General features: G+C 35.7%; 1 protein-coding gene across 1 annotated transcript in view; it reads left to right on the top strand.

Annotated features, from left to right (window-relative positions):
* The window catches only part of ZNF804B (zinc finger protein 804B), a 562,747-nt gene that overhangs the window by 440,575 nt on the left and 95,569 nt on the right, over positions 1 to 26,603 (top strand). The window contains exon 2 of the mRNA XM_040259778.1: positions 20,721 to 20,864. Coding sequence (XP_040115712.1) covers positions 20,721 to 20,864 — 144 coding nt within the window. The remainder of the gene's footprint in view (positions 1 to 20,720; positions 20,865 to 26,603) is intronic.

Below are 26,603 nucleotides of genomic sequence, written 5' to 3' on the forward strand. Positions count from 1 at the left end.
CTTTTCTCCGGCCTAGCCTCCCGAGTCTGTCCCGTTTGGTCCTAACAGGTTCTTAGTGGTTGGGCTTGATCCTCTCAATTTTCCATCTTTTTCTTTTGTTTCCTGACATGGAAACTCATTTAACTGAAAGAGAATATTTTCTACCTGAAAATTTCAATCCATCATATTCTTTCTTATTAGTGAATTGGAAATATGGCAGTTCAGCAGTAAAAAATTATGTTAATTTTTTTGAGTCATATTTATCTTGGGTATCTAAGGGAGCACCAAACAAGCAACTGAAAACAAATAAAAACAAAATGAAAATCAGGCTAAATTAGTGGTGTCACACATCTAGATTATAATTGTATAATCATGTCTTTTTTTAAAAAAAATTCAATTTTATATCAAAGCATAATTGATTAACAGTGTTGTGTTAGTTTCAGGTACACAGCAAAGTGATTCAGCTGTAAGTATACATGTATGTATTCTTTTTCAAATTATTTTTCCATTGAAGTTTTACAGAATTTTGAGAGAAATTCCTGTGCTGTGCAGTAGGTCCTTATTCGTTATCTGTTTTGAATGTGGTAGTGTGTACATGGCAGTCCCAAACACCTAATCTATCCCTCCACTCCCATCCTTCTCCCTAGTAACTGTAAGTTCAGTCTCTCAGTCTGTGAATCTCTGTTTTGTAAATAAGTTCATTCGCTTCATTTTTTTAGATTCTGCATATAAACAATAGCATATGATATTTGTTTTTCTCTGACTTACGCACTTAGTATGTACATCTCCAAGTCCATTTGTGTTGCTGAAAATGGCAATATTTCATTCCTTTTTTGATGACTGAGTAGTATTCCATTTATGTATGTGCACTGTATCTTCTTTATCTAGTTATTTATTGGTGGACATTAAGGTCACTTCTATGTCTTGGCTATTGTAAGCAGCACTGCAATGAACATTCTGGTGCACGTATGCTTTTGAACCATGTGTCTCTATGGATATATGTCCAGAAGCAGGATTTCTGGATCATATGGTAGCTCTATTTTTAGTATTTTAAGAAACTTCCATACCGTTGTCCATAGTGGCTGTACCAGTTTACATTCCCACCAACAGTGTAGAAGGGTTGTCTTTTCTCTACACCCTTTCTGGCATTTATTGTTTGTAGATTTTTTAAATGATGGCCATTCTAACTGGTGTGAGGTGATACTCCTTGTAGTTTTGATTTGTATTTCTCTAATAATTAATCATGTTGAGCATCTTTTCATGTCTTGGCCATAGATATGCCTTCTTTGGAGAAATGTTCCTTTAGGTCTTCTGTCCATTTTTTTATTGGGTTGTCTGTTTGTTTTGATAATTGAGCCACTCGAACTGTTTGTAAATTTTTGAGACTAATCTCTTGTTGGTTGCATCTTTTACAGATATTTTCTGCCTTTTTGTGAGTAGTCTTACTGTTTGGTGTGGTTTCTTTTGCTGTGCATAAGTGTTTGAATTTAATTAGGTTCCTTTGTTTATCTGTGTTTTTATTTCTATTAGTCTTTCATTTTAACATAAATAAACTGAATCAAGATATTTGGAAGATTTTGATATGCTGTTAAATCATTCAGTTGTTAAGTTGCTCAGTAATGTCCGACTCTTTGTGACCCCATGAATCACAGAATGCCAGGCCTCCCTGTCCATCACCAACTCCCAGAGTTCACCCAAACTCATGTCCATCAAGTCGGTGATGCCATCCAGCCATCTCATCCTCTGTTGCCCCCTTCTCCTACTACCCCCAATCCCTCCTAGCATCAGAATCTTTTCCAGTGAGTCAACTCTTCACATGAGGTGGCCAAAGTATTGGAGTTTCAGCTTTAGCATCATTCCTTCCAAAGAACACCCAGGACTGATCTCCTTTAGAATGGACTGGTTGGATCTCCTTGCAGTCCAAGGGACTCTCAAGAGTCTTTTTCAACACCACAGTTCAAAAGCATCAATTCTTCAGCACTCAGCTTTCTTCACAGTCCAACTCTCACATCCATACATGACCACAGGAAAAACCATAGCCTTGACTAGATGGACTTTTGTTGGCAAAGCAATGTCTCTGCTTTTGAATATGCTATCTAGGTGCAACAACTGCCATTTAGTATAGTGTCTTTTTGTGCCCTAGGCTTTGTCTATGTAGAAAAAGTTTGGAGAAATAAATGAGTATCCATCCATTCTAAATGAATGAATCCCTGTGGAAACTAGGGAGGCTAAAAAATTCAGCTTCCTCTTCCCAAATTCTTTTCTCACTTTCATATTTTATTGTCAGAAAGATTCTATTAACTAACTTTTTTCTCTTCAAAAACACATATTCATATTTAAGAAGACGGTCTCTAAAAGACAAAAATTAATGGCATAGTCTTGGAATTCAAAAGAAACTTGTCAACTAACCAAACCCCTATTTTAGAAATATGAAAGCTAGAGACAAGACACTAGAGATAGGTAGTCATGTAAATCAATCTGGAAGTAAAGCTAGATATTAACTTACCTAGTCTCCCTGTCTCCTACCTCAAAAGAAGAGTCTCACATCATTTATTGCATTTTCTTTATATGAATGACTTTTAAAAACTGCATGTCCAATTTAGGTAAGATAAATGCTTGCTAAACACAGAATTAAAAAAAAAAAAACCAACATAAATAGAACCAAGTTTTTAAGAATAACATAAATTAAAATTTGCATAAAATTTTAAAATATTCTTTTAAATATCAAATTTTCCTATGTATTCCATAAAAGTAAGTTTTAGCTATTTACATATACATTTATATCAATGTTTTAATTTTCAATATTTATTATGAATTTATAAGATGTTCAAGTGAGCCATTAATTGCAATATATAATTCAATATTGATTAGCCATGATATTCAGCAACCGCTGTCAAGTAGTCATAAGGTACACAAAATTATCTTTTATGATACAAAATTGTCACCTAAATGTTGTTAATGCCTCATGAACACTGATGGAATGCAAAGAATAGCTCACCAAATTATTGAATTTGCTTTCAACTAAATGCTGAATAACTTATCAGCTATTATGTTGATGCCTACAGAGTATGAGTTAACTATCTTATTAACTGAATTACTTGTTATCACTTCAGGAATATTTTGATCTCTCTCTAATGAAATCTATATTAAAATATTTGAATGATATTCATTGTATTCTCATTCTACACTCAAGCATTCTCTACTTCTTCATAAGATAAAGGTAAAATATACCACCAGACCAAACACATGAAAAAGAGAAAAATACTTACCTGAGGATATTACATAAGGAGCAGAATGAAAAACAATGTAAAGCAATTTTATTCTAATAAAAAAAATAGGTATATACTGAAAAAAAAATTATTGATGCTGTTCTGTTTGGGATAGTATCTGCCCAGAGCTTTTCTCAACAGTGCAAGAATAAAGAATTCCTATCAAGAGTACAGGAAATAAATTAGAAAAACTAATCATTAACTTTTTCATGTACATATTTAAAGTGTGCAGTTTAATGAGTTATAACATACATTACACAAAGTCACAACTATAATCAAGATGGTTTCACATGTTACCACCAAACATTTCCTAGTACCCACTTATGCTTCCTTCCTTCTACCCCTCCCTCTTGTCCCCCAGTTGAGAATACCACTGAAAAGTAACCAAGTGTGTATTAACAAGGGGATGGATAATTGTGACAAATCCATATCATAGAATGCCATCCTACAATTAAAATAATCAAGTAATATGCACAACATGGATGAATGTCAAAACAACTATGCTGAGTGAAAAGTCAGACAAAAAAGAATACGTTTTTATAAAATCTTATGAAATGCAAACCCATTGGATTCTATATTCTGTAGACAAAAAATAAAACATTAATATTTAATTTTGTTTTTGATAAGGTGTGTATGTTATTTAATTAAGAATTCAGTTTCATATCCTTCAGTTCCTAAGGCCCAAACAAAACAGTACAAAACAAAAAGTCCTCAGTGCCTGACTGTAGCAAGTTTAAGAATTCCTTTAATACTAATACAGGTTTCTACAAAAGTGTGACAGGAAGAGGATAAAAAGCAGATGCAAAATATGTAAAAAGTTGTCACAAAACCAACTCTCCGTTTGTTGATGGCTTGTTTTTACAAATTTCTCTTTTAATAAACAGCATATCTATATGATACTTCTTCCATTTTTTCCTTTTTTTCCCTTGCATTGGCTGTATGACTATAATTGTTTTTATATATGTTATGTTTTCATATGTTATTTCTATCTTGTGACTTCTGCATTAATATAAAAAGGGGAGAAATATTTTTGAAATTTTACTTATGAGGAAATGGGAATCCTAGCTATTAATTTATTAATAATATCTTTATCACTTGGTTACTCACTATAACTCATATTAAGTTCATAAGAACCACTTAGGGTCATGATTTTCCCACTTATTATAATAGACAGTTTACACATAGGTTGGTGAAGTTTAATTTAGTTAAATGGAGACACAAGAAAGTAGATAATTTTCTGCATTTTAAATTATTAATATTGAGGAAACATGACTTCATTTTTATTTGAATAAATTATTCTTCAATTGATTAGCAAATTGAATGTTTAGATGTTACTAAATATCTTTTAAAGTAATAACTTTTTATGAGTTTATTTTGACATACAGACATGGACATTAAAGATTGATGAATGGAACATTGACCTTAGGCCATCCAATTTTTCATGAAAATGTTAAATGGAAAAACAAAAGAAGGACTGGCAAACATCAGCAGATAATTGTTGTTGTTTGGTCTCTTAGTCGTGTCCGACTATGCAACCCCATCAACTGCAGCATGCCAGGCCTCTCTGTCCTTCACTGTCTCTGGGAGCTTGCTCAAACTCTTATCCGTTGAGTCAATGATGCCATCCAACCATCTCATCCTGTCATCCTCTTCTCCTCCTGCCCTCAATCTTTCCCAGCATCAATTCTTTTCCAGTGAGTCAGCTCTTTGCCTCAGGTGGCCAAATTATTGGATCTTCAGCTTTAGCCTCAGTCCTTCCAACGAATATTCAGGGTTGATTTGCTTTGATCCTGCTGTTTAAGGGACTTTCAAGAGTATTCTCTAGCACCACAGTTCAAAAGCATCAATTCTTTGACACTCTGCCTTCTTTATGGTCCAACTCTCACATCCATTCATGACTACTGGGAAAAACAAAACAAAGCATAGTTTTGACTCTATGGGCTTTTGTCGGCAAAGTGATGTTTCTGTTTTTGAATATGCTTTCTAGGTTTGTCATAGTTTTTCTTCCAAGGAGCAAGTGTCTTTAAATTTCTTGACTGCAGTCACTGTCCACAGTGATTTTGGAGGCCAAGAAAATAAAGTCTGTCACTGTTTCCATTTGTTCCCCATGTGTTTGCCATGAAGTGATATGACTGGATGCCATGATCTTAGTTTTTGAATGTTGAACTCTATGCCAGCTCTTTTACTCTCGTCTTTAACTTTCATCAGAAGGCTCTTCAGATCCTCTTCACTTTCTGCCCTTAGAATGGTATCATCTCCACATATAAGGTTATTGATAATTCTCCCGGCAATCTTGATTCCAGCTTGTAATTCAACCAGTCTGGGATTTCACATAATGTACTCTGTATATAAGTTAAATAAGCAGAGTGACAATATACAGCCTTGACATACTCCTTTCCCAATTTTGAACCAGTCCATTGTTCCATGTCCAGTTGCAATGTTGCTTCTTGACCTGTATTCAGGTTTCTCAGGAAGCAGATAAGGTGGTCTGGTATTCCCATTACTTTAAGAATTTTCCACAGCTTATTGTGATCCATACAATCAAAGGGTTTAGTGTAGTCAATGAAGCAGAAGTAGATGTTTTTTGAAATCCCTTGCTTTTTCTATGATCCAACAGATGTCGGCCATTTGATCTCTGGTTCCTCTACCTTTTCTAAATCCAGCTTGTACATCTGGAAGTTCTTGGTTCACATACTGTTGAAGCCTAACTTGAAGGATTTGAGAATTACTTTGCTAACATGCGGAATGAGTGCAATTGTGTGGTAATTTGAACATTCTTTGGCATTGCCTTTTTTTGCAAATAGAATGAAAACTGACCTTTTCCAGCCCTGCAGCCACTGCTGAGTTTTCCAAATTTGTTGGCATATTGAGTGCAACACTTAAGCCTCATTTTCGAGGATTTGAAAAGCTCAGCTGGAATTCCATCACCTCCACGAGCTTTTTAGTTGAGTGACCATACCATCTTGGTTATCCAGGTCATTAAGAACTTTTTTGTATAGTTCTTCTGTGTACTATCGTCACTCTTCTTAATCTCTTCTGTTTCTGTTAAGTCCTTACCATTTCTGTCCTTATAATTAAACTTTTACAAACTAATGTTTGATTGTGATACTATCTTGATAAACTTATGAGTTTATTTAAGGCACATAAGTTAAATGGGAAATTTTTTTTTGAAATACTAACACACAAATGCATATACAAACACAAGTTATTTTTAAAGTTTTTACTTGCTAAACAGAATAATCGGTGTAGGTCTAGACAGGCATTTTAGTTAAAGTCCATAAAATTTTATCTTTGTCATTTTGTTATTAATAATAAAATGCTTAACATTTAAATCACCTTCTAAATTTGTGGTCACCCTGGGTGAGTGTTTATTTCTGTACAATAACAGTAGTATTTGTAAGAATACATTTTTGTCCTCTTTTAATGAAAAGATTATAGAATCAATTAGATCATAAGGCGGTTTGTGAAAAACACTAAGTTGGTACATGTTTTATACTAAATAAAAAATTAACCTTGAAGCCCTGAAATTATTTGTCATGCCACATCAGGAATATGGTAACATAAATGCAATGAAAGTTAATACACATCCTTGTAGAATAAGTATATGTTATTTATTGCTAATATTTGAGGTACATTTCTGTATGTTATAAACTGATAAACTTTCAAATCATGATTTTTGTATATGGTAGTAAAAATTTAACAGAAAATATCCAAAACTTTTAAAAAATCAAAAGCAAAGTCCTTAAAACATTTGTCCCTCTGTACTTCTACCAAAGGCAGAAATCCAAAAGACACAGTAGCAAAAGGACAGGTCAGGACGCCAGCTCAGTTCACCATCTGTAGTAGAAAGCAGAGCCTGTTTATAGAAAGAAAAAAATGTTTGTTTAATGCAAGGAACATTATTTCTAACAAGTAACTTATCCGGTATATGGCACTGTGGAGAGTTTCAAAATAAAAGAGTCAGCAATAAAGGGCACTTGTGTCCTCATAGGAACACGATTAAGTGTCTGGCTGAGGTTTCTGCTTGTTTTTTGCCTTGGATTTCCCCACCTTTAGTTTGCAACACAAAGACAGATCTCATGGGAAGAAAAACTTGTCATCCACATAGTACATCACTCAGCTGGGAAGATAACTTCATCTCCTCCCTGTGGAGGGAGGAGGAATGCTTTTTATTGAACTTTGTGGGCCCATTCTTTATTGTTTAGGTGTCAATTATGGGAAGCTAGGCTCCCCTTCCCCAACAGAGCAGGCATTTTTTAGTTCAGTCCTCATGGACCACCCTCCACCCAACTCCCGTCAAATCTCCATTCCCAATCCAGACACTTCGTGTTCTCACGAGCCAGATGTCTGCCTTCAGCTGTCACTGTGTATTGCATTCAAATCTAAGGCCATGTTTTTGTCTTTCCTGTTAAACTCTGTAAAAACAAAATGGAACAAAACAAAATCGAGAAAGTATAAACAAATAGCATTATACGGCCGGTAATATGCAAAGTATTTCATTCGATTTGTTTTCACAATCAGTGTCACAGTCCTATGAGTTAGTTACTGTTATCAAGCACTCCTGATTTGGGTGAAGACACAGATAAAGATGAAATTTCTGGGTGCCTCTCATGCAGAATAGACCTTTGATTTAAACTCAGTCCATCTAATTCAGAACTATATTCCTAACCACGAGAACATATCACCTCATCTATTTTTAATGGACTTCCCTGGTGGTTCAGATGGTAAAGAATCTGCCTGTTAAGTGGGAGACCTGGGTTCAATCCCTGGGTTGGGAAGATCCCCTGGAGAAGGGAACAGCTACCCACTCCAGTATTCTGGCCTGGAAAATCCCATGGACAGAGAAGCCTGGTAGACTGAAGTCCATGGGATCGCAGAGTCAGACACAACTGAGCGACTTCACTTTCATTTCACTTTTCAGCATTTAACACTATAGTTTTTTTTTTTTTTAATCTATAGCTATAGATGATAGGTATATAGGTAGGTTGGTAGGTAGGTCAATAGACAGATAGATAATGTGACTGCTGAGTGATACCTAGAAGTGACAGTGTTAGTGACCCCATTGTGTCTGGCTCTGCCACCTCATGGACTGTCGCCTGCCAGGCTCTTCTGTACATGGAATTTTCCGGGCAAGAATACTGGAGTGGGTTGCCATTCCCGTCTCCAGGGCATCTTCCTGACCCAGGGATCAAACTCGAGTCTTTGCATTACAGACAAATTCTTCAATGTCTGCTCCACTAAGAATGATATTAGGTGCTTTTTATGTTTGAACTTATTTAATCATTATACTTGGAGAAGGAAATGGCAGCCCACTCCAGTATTCTTGCCTGGAAAATCCCATGGATGGTGGAGCCTAGTAGGCTACTGTCCATGGGGTCGCAAAGAGTCAGACACGACTGAGTGACTTCAATTCACTTCACTTCACTTCAATCATTATACTCATTATGGGAAGGTGACATTATTATCCTTGCTCTACAGAGTTTCCCTAATAGCTCAGCTGGTAAAGAATCCAACTTCAATGCAGGACCTCGGTTTGATTCCTGGGTCTGGAAGATCCGCTGGAGAAAGGATAGGCTATCCACTCCAGTATTCTTGGGTTTCCCTTGTGGCTCATCTGGTAAAGAATCCACCTGAAATACAGAGGACCTGGGTTCAATCCTTGTTTCGGGAACATTCCCTGGAATGGATAAAGGCTACCCGCTCCAGTATTCTTGCTTGGAGAATTCCATGAACCAGTCTGCCGGGTCACAAGAGTCAGACACGACTGACTGACTTTCACTTTTTCACTATTGAATACCATGGAGTTTGCAAGCAGTTGAGCAAGAATTCAGAGTCTACCCCTGATCCTGTTCCTCCCTAGATGGACGTCCAAAGCGCCAGCTTATGGTATTTGGGCACACAATAGACCAAGAGGGCTGCTCCTTTGTGAGTGTTCGCTGCTACTCCTATGGAGTGCCCTAAGGGTGTTTAGAAGTTTAAGGGCATTGTTATTTCTTATCAGTGAAATTTGTATTTTTTTAATACTATAATGACTTTTTTCCTACTAAAAGGTTTATATGCATCCCTGCCATCACTGCAGCTAGCACAGAAGAGAGATTTGCTGAGGAATGGCCACTAGTGAGAACACAGATTTCAGCCGAGAGATGTAACAGAATATTCAGATAGCAGTCAGTCAAGAATTTCCAGGGCATAATGAGTGGAGAGGGGAAAAAAAAAAAAAAAATATATATATATATATATATAAATATACACACACATATATATCAGAGAAGGCAATGGCACCCCACTCCAGTACTCTTGCCTGGAAAATCCCATGGATGGAGGAGCTTGATAGGCTGCAGTCCATGGGGTTGCTAGAGTCAGACACTTTCACTTTTCACTTTCATGCATTGGAGAAAGAAATGGCAACCCACTCCAGTGTTCTTGCCTGGAGAATCCCAGGGACGGGGGAGCCTGGTGGGCTGCTGTCTATGGGTTGCACAGAGTCGGACACGACTGAAGCGACTTAGCAGCATATATATATATGAGTCAATTTAAAAAATAACTTATTATGCTTTAGTATTCAAAGTGAATTCAGACTTTGTGTAAACACTCTGAAACACAAGCAGACATTCCAAGAGAGACGTCCAGGGAAAATAATCACAAGGAGAACACTGAGGAACAATATGAGCAGAATCATAATTCCTGTGTTAACTATTGCTCAGAAGTGACACCAACTGTAATAAGAGTCAGAGAATAGGAATTCATCCTCTCTCCTAAGTGTGTATGACTTCTTGTTTATCAATACATAGAGTAAAATCTATATTACTCTCATTGCAAAATGTGAGTTTATTCATTCTTAGTAATATTTTATGTCACCTTCTTAAACTCCAGAATTAGATCATCAACTGCCATTTATTTTTTGTACGTAAGAGTCAAATGCAAGACAACTAATTTAGTCTTTTTGTAAAATTCTCTTAATAGGTTTATTCTGCTTTGGTATGTAGGCACCTTATAAAGTATCAGGTTATTTCCCTTCTTTGAAAAGACATAGCACTTAAAATCCCCACCATGTGACTGTATATTCCTTTCTATTGTCACTTGCAATTTGTGAATTAATTCTATCCCTTCGGGTGGTCTGAGAGCCTCTTGAAAATAGGAGTTATGTGTTATTGTTATCTTGCACAGTAGAATAACACAGCAAATAATCCAAACCTTTATAATATAACTAAATCCCCACCATACACTAAATTGCTTCAAGGGCAACACAGGAGTTAAAAAAAAAATCATTTCAGGAATAAATTCTTTTTTCTTCTGCTTTTCCTTCCTTTTTATCTAAGATATCCCTCCAATATCAGAAAAGAAGGTAGCTTCTCCCTTTCTAAAGCCAGTTTTAGTACTGGCTCAGTTCAGTGTTCAATCCACTGAAACTATCTATAACTAACAATATAGACTAGCAAAGCTCTTAATATTTTTTTAAACCTTAGGAAAATAAAAGGAGGAAGTCCTCTACTGAGAGTGATTCTGTCTCCTTCTGTAAGAGATAGTTTGAAACAAAGTATTCTATTTCTGACATTTCAGGAGTAAGAACATACTCTCTAAATAAGTTCTTAGATAGATTTTGATTGTGTTAAGAAGATAAAGAGTATATATCAGTATCTAATATATCAACTTGAATACTATATACTCATTTGTATATGTTAAGTTTCAGAGATGCAAAAGCTCATCCTTTAGATCAATCTCCTCTTCCAAGAAAGAAAATAGACTTCATAGAATTTGTGGCTCTGCTGGTTTTCTCAGAAGTTGAAGTCAAGGACTGGAATTAGTCCAGATCTACTACTTATCATTCTACATCAATCTGGGCAAAACCAAAGAACTTCTGGATTACATATCTTTTAATTAGAAAAGAATTTCTAAAGTCCCGTGCATGCCTACAAGATGATTCTAACTTTCTTATTCCACTTCTTTTACAATAGACCCACAATTTCTGTCCTGTGTAGCTGACTTTCTTCTCAGTCTAGCTCTACACAGTGCGAACACACACAATAGATTATGACACAGCTATATGGCTTATTGAATTGGTGCTAATGTTAACAATAAGTGCAGATGCTCCAACTACTCAAGCAACTGTGAAAATCTGTTTCCACTCTTCACCAAATTCTAGATAGGCTGTACTATGGGTTCTGCTATTGTGACACATATTAAGTTTTACTCCAGTTTTCAGCTCATCAGACTTTGACTTTAATTGACAATTGTATTTGTCTTCAATAAAGCAAAAATGTGTCTATAAAACTGGTATGCACAATTTCTTTTGAGGATTTGTAAAATCAGTGACCCAAGTTCTACAAAGTTCTATGAGAATAATAATTAATAGATAAAATATGTGACAAATATTTCTTCCAAAATATATGAAAGCAGAGCCAAGCTTTTGTGTATCAGTTCATGATCTTAAAATGAATATAATGTAGTTTAGAGCATTTCCTTTAGTCCATGTAAATGACTTCCTCTCAAAGAAAACTAGCATTCTAATAGACTTTCCTCACTTTTGAGACATTTTTCCCAGCTTGAAGTTAATATTTCAAGATTTGAGACACAGAGCTTTTGTATAGCATACTTCTTTCACAATTGCTAGTTTTCTCTAAGTTTGAAAATAAATTACCTATTAGAATTTCAATAGATAGAAACCTGCAGCAGCCAGTTTGAAACAATGAAGTGCCTTTGTGAGCACAATCACTTTTTAAACATTTCTGGTTATAGAACAAGTAAACCAAATGTAGCTGACTTTTTGTCAAACAAGATAGCAAACATTCAGAAAAACAGAGAGAAAGTCCTTGGAGTTTTGGCATTTATCTGGCTCATATGTCCTTTTTTAAAAGCAAAGACTTTGGCTTTATATTATTTTAGCCCATCATTTTAGGAGTTGCTAAGCCTATTTTAGTGAAAGGGGATGGGAAACAGGGCTTTTTAGAAATGTACAGATTGATTCCAGAACCACCTGAGAAGGCCTTAGAACAGGAATCTATTTGGCAATCACATGGATCTTTTTAAAGGGAACATGTTTGCAGTTAATTCTCAAGCAAAAGTGAAACAATGTCTAGGTCAGCGTCACTTAATGACCATTTCTCTCCTAGACAGCTGTTGCAAATGTTGAATTTTTAAAAAATGATTTGTAATTGAGCAGGTGTCACTAGCAACTTTCCAGAAAACTTAGTTACCTGACAGTTTTCATTGATTTCTCCTATATTAGAAAATGAAATGTCAGACACTATTAATTGCATTTTTACAATAAGTAGTTAGAGCAGGAGTAATGGCTAAATGAAAGTATTTCCTGTCTAATGCACAATAGGTTATTAATTTCAATGTATTCAATTTAGATGAATGCAGTATGTCTATATTCATTACCGGTATACATATCTGTGGGCTGAATTGATGTGGTAGTAATTACTACATTTATAAATGGGACACTATTGTCACTCTGCAGGAAGAAAATACATTTTATTACCATATTTTACACACCTACATAATAGACACATTCCAAAATCTTTCTTTTGAATATAGAAATTTCACCCTTTGAATTTTCAGTGTATCTAATGATTGTAAATATGATCTGTCAGTAGTTTTGCTTTGCTCAAGGGTTGCTGAGGGTCTCTCGCTCTCATGAAAAATAACAGAACAGAACTGGTGATTTCAAGATATCTCCATAAAGAGAAGCTCTCTTTGTCATCTGGCCCACTTGGAACTCAGCCATGTACATTACATAACAAGGATTATTTTTATACCATCCATTGTTCTTCCTGAGTTCAATGAAGGTAGGACTATCAAAATGTGATTTCATTGTACATTTTCATTTTTTTAAGTAATAGGCAATTTTTAATAATTACTTTATTGTTGGCTTTGCTGGGTCTTCACTGTTGTGCAGACTTTTCTCTAGCTGTGATGAACATGGGCTACTCTGGAGCTGCAGCGCGTAGGCTTCTCATTGCGGTGGCTTCTCTCATTGAGCAGCATGGGCTCTAGGGCATGCAGGCTTCAGTGCTTGTGGCATGTGGGCTCAGTAGCTGCAGCTCCCAGGCTCTAGAGCACTGGAATAGGCTGAATAGCTGTGGCAGACAGGCTTAGTTGCTCCGCAGCATATGGGATCTTGCCAGATCAGGCATCCCATTCATGTCTCCTGCACTGGCAGGTGGATTCTTTACCATGAACCACCAAGGTTTTAGGCTTCCTTATTATTAACACTTTACATTAATGTGTTAGATGAACGTGTTACAGTTGATGAACTGATATTGATGTGTTATTATTAACTGAAGTCTATAGGTCACATTAGGGTTCACTCTTTAAAGCATACAATTATCTGGGTTTTGACATCACCATACTCATTTCAGACTTTCTGGTTCTCTCCCTTTTGACACAATAAATAAATATGCAAAAAGTCAGAAACACATTAAATGTATTTATTCCTTCACTCACTACATATATTCATTAATAAATTCAATAATGGATTTTGATAGGCATGAACTCCAGGCCAAGGACTGCTACTTAATAGATTCAACCTTTTTTCTGACCTTGGGCAAATTTACATATATTTTCATGTACCCTCTTTTTCAACCCCACCTTAGAATATTGCCTATTTTTACTGGTGAGGGCTAGGATGTTCTCTGTAAGAGACTGGTAGTCCTTGCATCTTCATGGGCTCATACTAGATGGTGTCCAGTTAAATCTCATTGGTTTACTTCTGTTTTACTATTTCACTGATTGCTAAAAACACTCTGAAAACCAGTTCATACCCCTTATGAACGTGTGCAATGCAGTATCTGTAAGCAGTATGGAAATTATACCTGCCCCCTTTTTCCTTTACGGCGGGCATTCACAGGTAATAAAGCAATAGCTACTCTTATGATTATTTCAGGGTGCAACTGGAACTGCATTATATGCTTATGTGTTTTTCTAATAGAAGAACTGTATATTAATTTATACTGAGAAAGATGAAGTTGGTGGTATAGAATACTGATGAACAAAATGTGTGCTTTTCAAAAATAATCTCTGTTCAGATGCAGCCATTAGGAATCTTCTCCAAAATAAGCAGTTATATAAGCAAGTTTTAAATATTTAATTGTTGTTTCATGAACATAAAGGCAATCATCTCTCTGGCATCTTGCCAGTGAGTCAGAAAAATGTGTCATTCTTTCCAAATTAGAAATGATACTAAGGTGAACCCATAACATGCTACCCAGTGACAAGTTCATGTATTTAATATGGTTGTCTTCTGAGCAGCTTGAATGAATCACTAGTAAGAGGGCAAAGCTCTTTCTTTTTTTTTAAATCAAGGATGTGGCCAATGTTATATTTACCTGGCCATTGATGGAAAGGTCTAAATTTAGTTATGTCCAGTTTCAGTCTGGGAAACCAATACTTGATTCTTAACAAATTGTAGGGAGAACTATTGTTTATGGTAAAATGAGAAGAGCATTGGAAATCAGTAATCTATAGTTCTGATTGTGAATCTGTATGCAGTTGCCACCCACTATTACTTTAGGATAATTCTTCAGTAGGCTCCTTAGGATCTATAGTTTTTAAAAGGATTGTTCCAAAAGTTCCATAAAATCATACTCATCTACTTATTCTGCTATAATTTCAACAGTTTAATTCCCTATAATATGATTTAACATTGCCAAGGTAAGCCAAGCTATCTGATACATAGTAGAAAGTTATACTTTTTTATCATTAATTTATTCAACAAATACTGAGTTTTTTCTAAGTAACAAGAAACAAACTAGATACTATACAAGACCATTTTTTAATAAAATAAGCCAGTCACATATTTAGGGAAATCAATATTAGTAATGTTAATGTTAAGGGCATCCAATGCTCTTTGCCTATTTGTGGAATTTCTAAACAGTCCAAATGTTAAAAAGAAATTGTGAGATAAAAACATCCTGAAAATTCTATTCAAATAAATGATTTGAATTTACTATCAGGGACTGTGCTTTCATATGAGATGGTGGGTTGAAGAGGATAAGGACTCCTATCACTTGCTCATATTTTCATCAGAAAATGAAAGTTACTTTGTAGACTCATAGGAGAATGGTATGATATTTTTAAAAAATTGTCACATGAATACAATGATACACACAAAAGAAAGACACATACACACACAAAATGTCCAAAAACATCAAGTACCCACTTTTAGCATACACTTTACTAAGCACTTCCATGAAATTGATCTCACTTTATACTCTCAACAATCCTACAAGCTATTCATTATTCCCCTTAATTTCTAATACTGATAAAACTAAAAACTTAAGAATTTAAGCTCTTAAGAAAGAGGCTGAGATTCAAGTTAGTCAGTCTTCAAGGATTATTTTTCCATGTCACAAACATAAAATAAATATATAAAGAAAACTGTCTAAAGCAAGTTTTTCATTACACAAACTGTTACAGAGATGCAGGAAGGCAGTGGGGACCAGGAGAGGTTTTTGAGTCAGCGTTAGTCACTTGGTCAGAAGAGGAGGAAAATTCACTGTCTTTGAAACAGGATTTTATTTGTGGACAGTGTAACAGAAAAAATTAGAGAATATTAAAATTCTTAAAGCAATCTCTTACACATAACAGTGAAAGGTCAAATATGAAGTTTCATGGAAAGAATATGAATTCAATCCTCAAAGCTCCAATACCATCAAGGAGATAGATACTAAGAACAGCAGCTGACTCTTTCTTTTCCTTTTCAATAATCAGGGCACATATGCACATCCAGTAGAAACAGGACTACCACTTTGTATTTTCCTAGTGCCTGTCTCTCAGCTTCAAGAGCTTTATAGATTTTAAAAATTATAATCAGTCCTCTGACTCTTTCTGGGACCTAGGGGTTCTGTATCATTTCAAATCTACTAAAACAGGTAGCAGAGGTACCTCAGAATTATGCAGCATCTGGATACAGGCTAAGTAATTAGGGCAGCCATGAGCTTGGTGATTAATAGCTCTGAAGTCAGATGGATCTGAGTCTGAATCCTGTCCCTGCTCATCAACATTGAGTGAATTTCTAGATGTCTTTTTGCCTTGCCTTCTTTATATGGGATAAGAAGAGATGATATTTTATAAAGTTGCTGTGAAGACTAAAGGAGTCAACAAGTGTGAAGTGCTTGACAGTTTTCTGTTTATCAAAGAGAGAGCAGTGGGTTTTAGAGTGTAAGCATCATTACAATAATAAGAATAATTTGGTAGAAAGCATTCATATTTCTAACTAAATGCTTTATGCTAGTCAGAACACTTGCTTCCTTACAGGCATACCTGTTATATGCATGAATATGAAATTCTTGGTGTGAAAAAGTATATTTTCTTTCTTTGCACCCAAAATATGACTTATGAAAAGTAATTAATTACTACAAAATTCTTACTGAATTGTAACATAAATGCCTACTGGCAATGCCTATTGTTTTAAAATGACTTATTCAGATAACGGTCATATTAAATTTATAATACTTTTTAACATTTAATGAATCATTGAGAATGGTTAACAAGAAGTTTTCTTTTATTTAATAAATGTTATTTTTTTAAATTAAATAAGCTTCCAGTCTCCTCTTCTAGGCAGTCTTTGAGAAGGGAGCTTTTTATAACTAGCAAATCAATGATGGAATTTTATATCATATGTTATATATCTAATATATTATTATGAATTTTATTCATGTTTAATTTTGAAAATTTACTGATCCTGAGAATAGGTGGGTATTTTTGCTCCTTTCATATTAATCCATACCTGCAATTGCACTCATCTCACATGCTAGTAAAATAATGCTCAAAATTCTCCAAGCCAGGCTTCAGCAATACGTGAACCGTAAACTTCCAGATGTTCAAGCTAGTATTAGAAAAGGCAGAGGAACCAGAGATCAAATTGCCAACACCCTCTGGATCATGGAAAAAGCAAGAGAGTTCCAGAAAAACATCTATTTCTGCTTTATTGACTATGCCAAAGCCTTTGACTGTGTGGATCACAATAAACTGTGGAAAGAAATGGGAATACCAGAGCACCTGACCTGCCTCTTGAGAAACCTGTATGCAGGTCAGGAAGCATAAGTTAGAATTGAACATGGAACAACACACTGGTTCCAAATAGGAAAAGGAGTACGGCAAGGCTGTATATTGTCACCTTGCTTATTTAACTTATATGCAGAGTACATCATGAGAAACGCTGGACTGGAAGAAGCACAAGCTTGTATCAAGATTGCCAGGAGAAATATCAATAACCTCAGATATGCAGATGACAACACGCTTATGGCAGAAAGTGAAGAGGAACTAAAGACCCTCTTGATGAAAGTGAAAGAGGAGAGTGAAAAAGTTGGCTTAAAGCTCAACATTCAGAAAACGAAGATCATGGCATCTGGTCCCATCACTTCATGGGAAATAGATGGGGAAACAGTGTCAGACTTTATTTTGGGGGGCTCCAAAATCACTGCAGATGGTGATTGCAGCCATGAAATTAAAAGACGCTTATTCCTTGGAAGAAAAGTTATGACCAGCCTAGATAGCATATTCAAAAGCGAGACATTACTTTGCCAACAAAGGTCCATCTAGTCAAGGCTATGGTTTTCCAGTGGTCATGTATGGATGTGAGAGTTGGACTGTGAAGAAAGCTGAGTGCTGAAGAATTGATGCTTTTGAACTGTGGTGTTGGAGAAGACTCTTGAGAGTCCCTTGGACTACAAAGAGATCCAACCAGTCCATTCTGAAGGAGATCAGCCCTGGGATTTCTTTGCAAGGACTGATGTTAAAGCTGAAACTCCAGTACTTTGTCCACCTCATGCAAAGAGTTGACTCATTGGAAAAGACTGTGATGCTGGGAGGGATTGGGGGCAGGAGGAGAAGGGGACGACAGAGGATGAGATGGCTGGATGGCATCACTGACTCGATGCACGTGAGTTTGAGTAAACTCTGGGAGTTGGTGATGGACAGGGAGTCCTGGCGTGCTGTGATTCGTGGGGTCGGACATGACTGAGTGACTGAACTGAACTGAACTGTGAATATGTTTAAAGACTGTGTAATTATTTCAGATAGTAAGTCTCACCTTAACTTGCCTTCAAGGTTATTTGACCAGTAAAAATATCTTGTCATTCAACAAAGAAGGCAAGGAATGCCAAGAATTTATAGTATATCTAACACTATGAATGAAAAAGAGGAAAAAACTCTGACATTTTCTTCCAATTATTCTTAACTCCAGTTAATGAAACTGAGGCAGAGTTGCTCAATGTCCAAGCACATGGTCAATTTTCTGAGGCTGTATCATTGTAAAGTAAGAACTGTGGGTGAACCAACGTAGACACTCATTCCAATCCAATTCCTAAAATTATACTGAGAAAGACCTTAATTTCTAGTGAGAAAGACTGGATGAAAAAATAATTATTTCCCCTGATTCTAAGTCTACTAGTCAATAGCAGCCTACTACTACTGCTCCCACAGTTATTAAGTAACTGTATAATCTCAATTCCTTCAGCAACTGGTTTATTGGTCTTGAAATTGGTGTCCACATTCTTGTTTCTGAATATATCCTATCACGTAGCTTTGATATGCCCCATTAACCTAGAATGTAACCAGATTTCTACTTCAACTCTCTTAGATAGGCACTCTGGATATTTAGTCTAATTTGCTCTTTATTAATGTACTAATGCCCTTCCTGCTTCTTGCCGTGTGTGTTAGACTCATATCGGTGCTTGAATCATTATGTTCCCATATCTAGATTAATTGCCTCATCAGTTCATCCAACCCTGTGAGAATCTGCCCAGATCGCTTTCTTGTCTGGGCAATGATACCCCTATGATTTAGACTTATGGCCCAGTTTCTTTTCAAAGAAGGTTAGTCATTTTGGAGAAACAAAGCTAAAATCCATTTTTTATTTTGTTCACCCATTCTTTATGCATATTTATTTGGCATCCTTTATATGCCAGCTGTTCTTTCATCTAGGCACTAGGATAATAGAGCAGAACTTGCAGGATGGTAAGAGGCATGAATATGTAAGCCATCATTATCCATTAATTTATGTCATGCATATTAAATAAGGACCTATTCTGGGCTAGATAATATGTTTGGTACTGTTGACACAAAAATGAATAAAACAGTTCTTGTCTTTAAAAGATTTATGGGAACCATAGACATGAAAACAATTTTATTAATATCATATGGCATGTCTGATGATAAAATTAAAGAGGGTAATATGGGAACATATGCATTTGTCACTATTATTCTATAGGCAATGAGAGAATTCAAGAGGATTTTAAGTGGGGGGATTATGTGGCCAAAATTCTGTTTGAGATAGAGCATAGTTAAAATTGTAAACAGTTAACTAATGAGAATTTACTATCTAGTTCTGGGAGCTCTCTATTTAGTGCTCTCTGTTGACCTAAATAGGAAGGAAATACAAAAAAGAGGGGATATATGTATACATATAGCTGATTCACTTTGCTGTACAATAGAAACTAACACAACATTTTAAAGCAATTATACCCCAATGAAAATTAATTAAAAATAATTTTGAAAATTGTAACACACTCTTTAGCAATGTCTAGCAGGAGCTAATGTTTGTGGAAGAAGCTTAGGCCGAAGTTAGAGATTTTGGATAAATAAGGCTCTAACTATGGTATAACATGAGTTTGAGTGAACTCTGGGACTTGGTGATAGACAGGGAGGCCTGGAGTGCTGTGCTTCATGGTGTGGCAAAGAGTCGGACATGACTGAGTGACTGAACTGAACTGAACTGAACTGAACTATGGTATGAAAGGGATTACCCTGGGAGAGTGTGTGAATTGGATAAATTAGTTGGCTGAAGACAGAATTGTATGGAATACAAAAATATAAGGGGTAATATCAAAGAAAGAAATGTCTGTGAAAAAACAAAGTAGGAATGATCATAGATGTGTTTGGTAATAAGCAACATAATGGAGGCTTTCTCCTCCTTGAAATACCATGGAAAAGGATTCCGAGAGGGTCCAAGAACTGGGTGTTGAGAAAAGGCTCAAGGTAGGAAAGGCACAATGTAAAGAGAGAATAGTAAGTCCCAACACTTAAGATCTCAGGTAGGCTAAAGTACATGAAGCAGTAGGTGAATAATACAAAATAATGCAATCAATGCCCGATAAAATATTATAGTAGAGAGGTCTTACAGTTTGGGGATGGGTCACTGGATAGGTAGAGATATGGTGGTGATATTATAGTTAGATGGGTCAGCAGTATCACACCTGGAGACAGGTGGCAAGAAGACAAAGAGTAATGACCATACTGAAGCTGAGGGCTCAGCTCCTTTAGGATAAGTCATTATATGTTCATTGATAATTTAGGATTAGGCCAAGCTGAAAGTTGCTTCCATTGTGCCATAGATTTCTTAAATGTAATGAGGCTAACCATCTCCTTTGAGTCACAGTAAAATTAAATTACCAACTTGATTAATATAAGATCTGGTTATGCTATTAGAAATATAACCAACATTTTTGCTTTTTTTTTTTTTTTACAAAGGATTTTCCAGAAAAGGAGAAGTCCACAGCAAAGGCCCTGGAAGATGTAAAGGCAAACTTTTACTGTGAGTTATGTGACAAGCAGTACCACAAACACCAGGAGTTTGACAATCATATTAATTCTTATGACCATGCTCATAAGCAGGTAAGTTGAAGTGGAAAATAACCTTCATATTCCTGGATTTCTACTTTCAGAATACAACATATGCAACTGGCCTTATTTATCCTCATCTAAGTTGCTGAGATGTTATACCAGGTTTTTTTCCTCGAAAGTTGTGTTTTTTGTTTAAATGTTAAGTGAAATACGTTTTCCTAGAAAGAATAGAGGATCCAATAGTAGATTGACATTTATTTTAGGATTATATGTGTGAGGAAACCAGGACTCAGTAAAAATAGGGCCAGATTCAAAACCACCTAGCTACTTAGTGGCAGATCTAGAATATTGGATGAGTATTAGGATAAGATGTAGCATAGAATTTTTTTGAGTTCCAAGGTATAGGGAATACTAAGTTTTGGGGGAAATTTTTTTTCAATAGAATGTTATATTTTTTGTAAGAATATCCTCTTAGGAAAATCAAAGTGATTACTTAATAAATGAACCATTGCAGACAAGCTAACAAAGACAGTCTCAGACAAAGGCAAAGTTGAGGGGTAATGGAAGATATAAATATATAAATAAAATCAGTGTTGATATTCTACACAAGATGCTAAGATTCTCTTTTTTCCATTTGTCTGTGAAAGAGCAGGTTATTATTCTCATCTGTCAAATTTTATCATTGCTGCATGATGTATGAGGACATTAGCACTTTAGGAATTATAGGTGTCAAACACCACCAAGAAAGAAATCCCATATGGCCATAGGATTATTGCTAGGAGCTGAGAAGTTGCACAATCCTAATATCATGGAATATATGGATAAATCCTGTATAATCTAGATCTACAATATTTATTCAGAGAGAAAAGCAATAAATATTTTGAATAACATCACTAATATGTATTGAATACATATAAAATATATGGCATTTACAGTTTCTATTAATATCCTTCAAACTAGAGCATGAATATATAATTGACTAGATGTCTCTGACAAGAACAAGAACAACGGGAATCATTGTTCAGGATTGAGATTTCCAAATCTTAGTGTGTGTAATCATCACTTTGGAACCTGTTACTAATGCAGATTTCTGGATTCTCCTTTAGCTATTCTAACTCAGTAGTTCTAAGATAGGGCTCAGGAACTTGCATTTTAAAATGATACAAAATATAATTTTTCAAATGTATATTTATAAATGAAGTATGTGACTACCATCCAACTCCAACAATGATCTGTCTTGTTTCATTCATAGTACCACAATTTGCTCCTCACACCTGCCATCACCTTGGATTATTTTGAAGCAAACTCCAGATATCGTATCATTTCACGTGAAAATATTTCAAGATGTTTAATGATGCTTAAACAACATAGCCATCATCATGCCTAAAAGTTAACAGTGTTCATAGGTCATTTGTCTCATAAATGATTTGTAAATTTGGGTTTGTTGAAATCCAAATGTATCACAATTTTAGCTGATACATCTTTAAGTTTCTTTTAATATTTATTTAAACTATGGGTTTTCCACTCCCCCTTTAAATTGTGCTCCTTGCAATTTGTTTGTTGAAAAATAGGATTGTTTCACACATTTGAGATTTTGCTGAATACAACTCAGTGTTGTCTTTTCACATTTTTCCTGTCTTCTGTATTTCCTTTAAACTGATTGTTACAGATAAAACCTGGTCAAATGCTGGTTTCTTGGCAAAAACATAGTAGAGAGTGTGTTGTATCTTTCCATAAGGAAGTATATGAGATCAAGTTTTCTTTCTTTCTATGACTTGCAGTTTGATCAGTGGGTTTAGGTACAATTGCCATGATCTTACCCCACCTACATTTTGCTTAAATCTACTACTTCATTTGGAGCTGTAAAATGATTATATTATCTTTGTGTCTTTTATTAGAGAAAATATGTCTATAAAGACAAATTTCTCAAAAGCATCACCCAAGGTGAATTTTATGTAGGAGTGCTTCAGGCTGCATTTTAAGAAAAAATTTATTCTGGAGATTTCGAGAAATAAGTGACCATGGAAGGTCTCATTGGACAGTGATATTTGATCAGTGTTTTAGATATATACAAGTAAATATGGAAAAAGAGATTCAAGACGGAATAGCATTCTTGAGAGTGGAAACACAAGGAGCTAAGGTGAGGAAACAGAGGAGTACAAGGCCTCCTTTGTAGAAAGTATTGGACTACAGGAGGGTGAATTGTCCACACTTGATCTGCCTTCTACAGCCTGCCTTTCACTCTGGAATTCTGCCTCATCAGTTCTTTTTTTTATCACTTTCCTTAATTTTATTTCTATCGTCTTTCTCAACTTTTGATAAAACAACCCTTCCTCAGTCCTTATATTCCATCTATTTCTCCATTTCTGCTTTTTTTTAAGATTCCTAACTTTCTAACATTCCTAGGCATGCTCCTTGTTCAAGCAGTGATTGAGTGTCCATTATTTGCTTTTGTGCTGATTATAGCCAGTGGAAAAATTTGATCCCTAATTTCAGGAGGCCTAATATCTTACCTGGAAAATTCCATGGACAGAATAGTTTAGTAGGCTATAGTCCATGCGGTTGCAAAGATTCAATATTAGAGAAATTATTATCTAGGATACTAAGAGAACATATAAAAATTATTTAGGAATGATGAGTTGACAAATGAAATAGAAATCCTAAAACTGAATTAGAAGTTAGCCATGTTAACCAACTAAGAATGGAAAGTTACCTTTATGGTAGAAAGGCATGTGGGCAGTTATAAAGCATGACCCACACATAAAGAAGCTGCAAAAGGATACATTGTGATCACTAAAGTCATCAGTGTCTTGGGGACTTTAAAAATCTTTGAAGCTCTCCTTCATTTCTCCCATTCTTCTCTTGCAATAGACCTCATTCTTCATCTTCCGTTTGCATTCTCTTTTCACCATCTATATTAATCTCACTCCTGATTCTTTGCTAGCGCCTTCTAACTGGACTCCCTGCTTCTAGTATTTTCCATGTTCTACACTGACCTATCCATTAACAGCTAGATTGATTTTCCCAAACTCTCACATTTATTCAATCACTCCCCTTGGAAATCTTCAATGACTGCTGGCTGACATTTTGTAAAAGTCTGAATGAATTAGTTTGTCATTCAAGATACCCACAGTTTGGCTCTGGCATCTTTTTCCAGATTTATCTCCTCCAAACTCAGAATTTTCCTATTTCTTAAAAGATTCATTATGCTTTTCCACCTGCTCATATTGGCTCATAATCTTCCCTCTGTCTGGGATCCCCTCCTGTCTTATGGCTGTATTTCAACATATGCCTCAGTAGATTTAATACACAGATTGATAACTTACATCTTGATAGGAAAAAAGCTGAGATCTCATGGTAAGCTGATTTAACAGCATTTTCTAAATTCCTTTTGATCAGGATCATTAATATTGTGCAGAATTTTGTACTTGCTAACCACTTTGGGTAACACTGAAATAATTTACCACAGACCTCATAAGACTACTTTCTTAGATCAATATTGAAATACTCCCATCTAAAGATTTATTTTGGTCCAAAATATTTTGAAAATTACCTGAACTCTAAATGAAGCTGAGTTTACAAATTGCCTTTTAAATGTAACAATTTTAGATACAGAAAATAGTAAGTATGCACAAAGTAAAATATGCAAAAACCTTTTTTTTTTTTTTTCAAATTCCAAAGCTAAATATGTCTATTTGGTTCTTGCTTCAGTAGGAGCTCTTCTTGATTGTGATGCTAATTATAATAATGGTAGTAGGGTTTTGGATGGGAGTATTTTCTAGCCTAACTAACAGGAACAGTTGCCTTAATTTTATTTTCATGGGGATTCAGAGTAAATATCTGGCCTCTACTGTTGACAGGGTAACCCTCTCTACTTTCCTTCTCTCATTTATAATTACTCAGGATCCTGCAGTTTAATAAGTGATTTCTAAAGCATTTATGTCACCTTGTATCTAAATAGCAGTTCTATATGTTTAATTCACTTTATTGCAAAGATCATATGATTCACAGATTTATTGTAATTATAGAGAAGTAAGTTAACACTTAAGATTATACAGTGGAAGGGACAAATAGATTTAAAGGACTAGATTTCATAGACAGTGTGCCTGATGAACTATGGACAGAGGTTCATGACATTGTACAGGAGATAGGGATCAAGACTAACCCCAGGAAAAAGAAATGTAAAAAAGCAAAATGGCTGTCTGAGGAGGTCTTAAAAAGTAGCTGAGAAAAGAAGAGAAGCAAAGGAGAAAAGGACAGATATACGCATTTGAATGCAGAGTTCCAAAGAATAGCAAGGAAAGATAAGAAAGCCTTCCTCAGTGATCAATGCAAAGAAATAGGGGAAAACAATAGAATGAGAAAGACTAGAGATCTCTTCAAGAAAATTAGAGATACCAAGGGAACATTTCATGCAAAGATGGGCTCGATAAAGGACAGAAATGGTATGGACCTGACAGACGCAGAAGATATTAAGAAGAGGTGGCAAGAATACACAGAAGAACTGTACAAAAAAGATCTTCACATCCCAGTTAATGACAATGGTGTGATCACTCACTTAGAGCCAGACATTCTGGAATGTGAAGTCAAGTGGGCCTTAGGAAGCACCACTACAAACAAAGCGAGTGGAGGTGATGGAATCCCAGATGAGCTATTTGAAATCCTGAAAGATGATGCTGTGAAAGTGCTGCACTCAATATACCAGCAAATTTGGAAAACTCAGCAGTGGCCACAGGACTAGAAAAGGTCAGTTTTCTTTCCAATTCCAAAGAAAGGCAATGCCAAAGAATGCTCAAACTACCACACAATTGCACTCATCTCACACGCTAACAAAGTAATGCTCAAATTCTCCAAGTCAGGCTTCAGCAATACGTGACCTGTGAACTTCCAAATGTTCAAGCTGGTTTTAGAAAAGACAGAGGAACCAGAGATCAAATTGCCAACATCTGCTGGATCATGGGAGAGTTCCAGAAAAACATCTATTTCTGCTTTATTGACTATGCCAAAGCTTTTGACTATGTGGGTCACAGTAAATTGTGGAAAATTCTGAAAGAGATCGGATTACCAGACCAACTGACCTGCCTCTTGAGAAACCTGTGTGCAGGTCAGGAAACAATAATTAGAACTGGACATGGAACACCAGACTGGTTCTAAATCGGGAAAGGAGTATGTCAAGGCTGTATATTGTCACCCTGCTTATTTAACTTTTAAATAGAGTGCATCATGAGAAATGCTGGGCTAGATGAAGCACAAGCTGGAATAAAGATTGTTGCGAGAAATATCAATAACCTCTGATATGCAGATGACACCACCCTTATGGCAGAAAGTGAAGAAGAACTAAAGAGCCTCTTGATGAAAGTGAAAGAGGAGAATGAAAAATTTAGCTTAAACCTTAACATTCAGAAAACTAAAATCATAGCATTTGGTCCCATCACATCATGGGAAATAGACGGAGAAACAGTGGAAACAATGAGATAATTTATTTTGGGGGACTCCAAAATCACTGCAGATGGTGACTGCAGCCATGAAATTAAAAGGTGCTTACTCCTTGGAAGAAAAGTTGTGACCAGCCTAGCCAGCATATTAAAAAAGCAGAGACATTACTTTGCCAACAAAGGTCCATCTAGTTAAGGCTATGGTTTTTTCAGTAGTCATGTATGGATGTGAGAGTTGTACTATGAAAAAGCTGAGCACCGAAGAATTGATGCTTTTGAAGCACTGTGGTGTTGGAAAAGACTCTTGAGAGGCCCTTGGACTGCAAGGAGATCCAACCAGTCAATCCTCAAGGAG

Source organism: Oryx dammah, unplaced genomic scaffold, assembly GCF_014754425.2.
Source record: "Oryx dammah isolate SB20612 unplaced genomic scaffold, SCBI_Odam_1.1 HiC_scaffold_18, whole genome shotgun sequence".
Taxonomy (NCBI): domain Eukaryota; kingdom Metazoa; phylum Chordata; class Mammalia; order Artiodactyla; family Bovidae; genus Oryx; species Oryx dammah.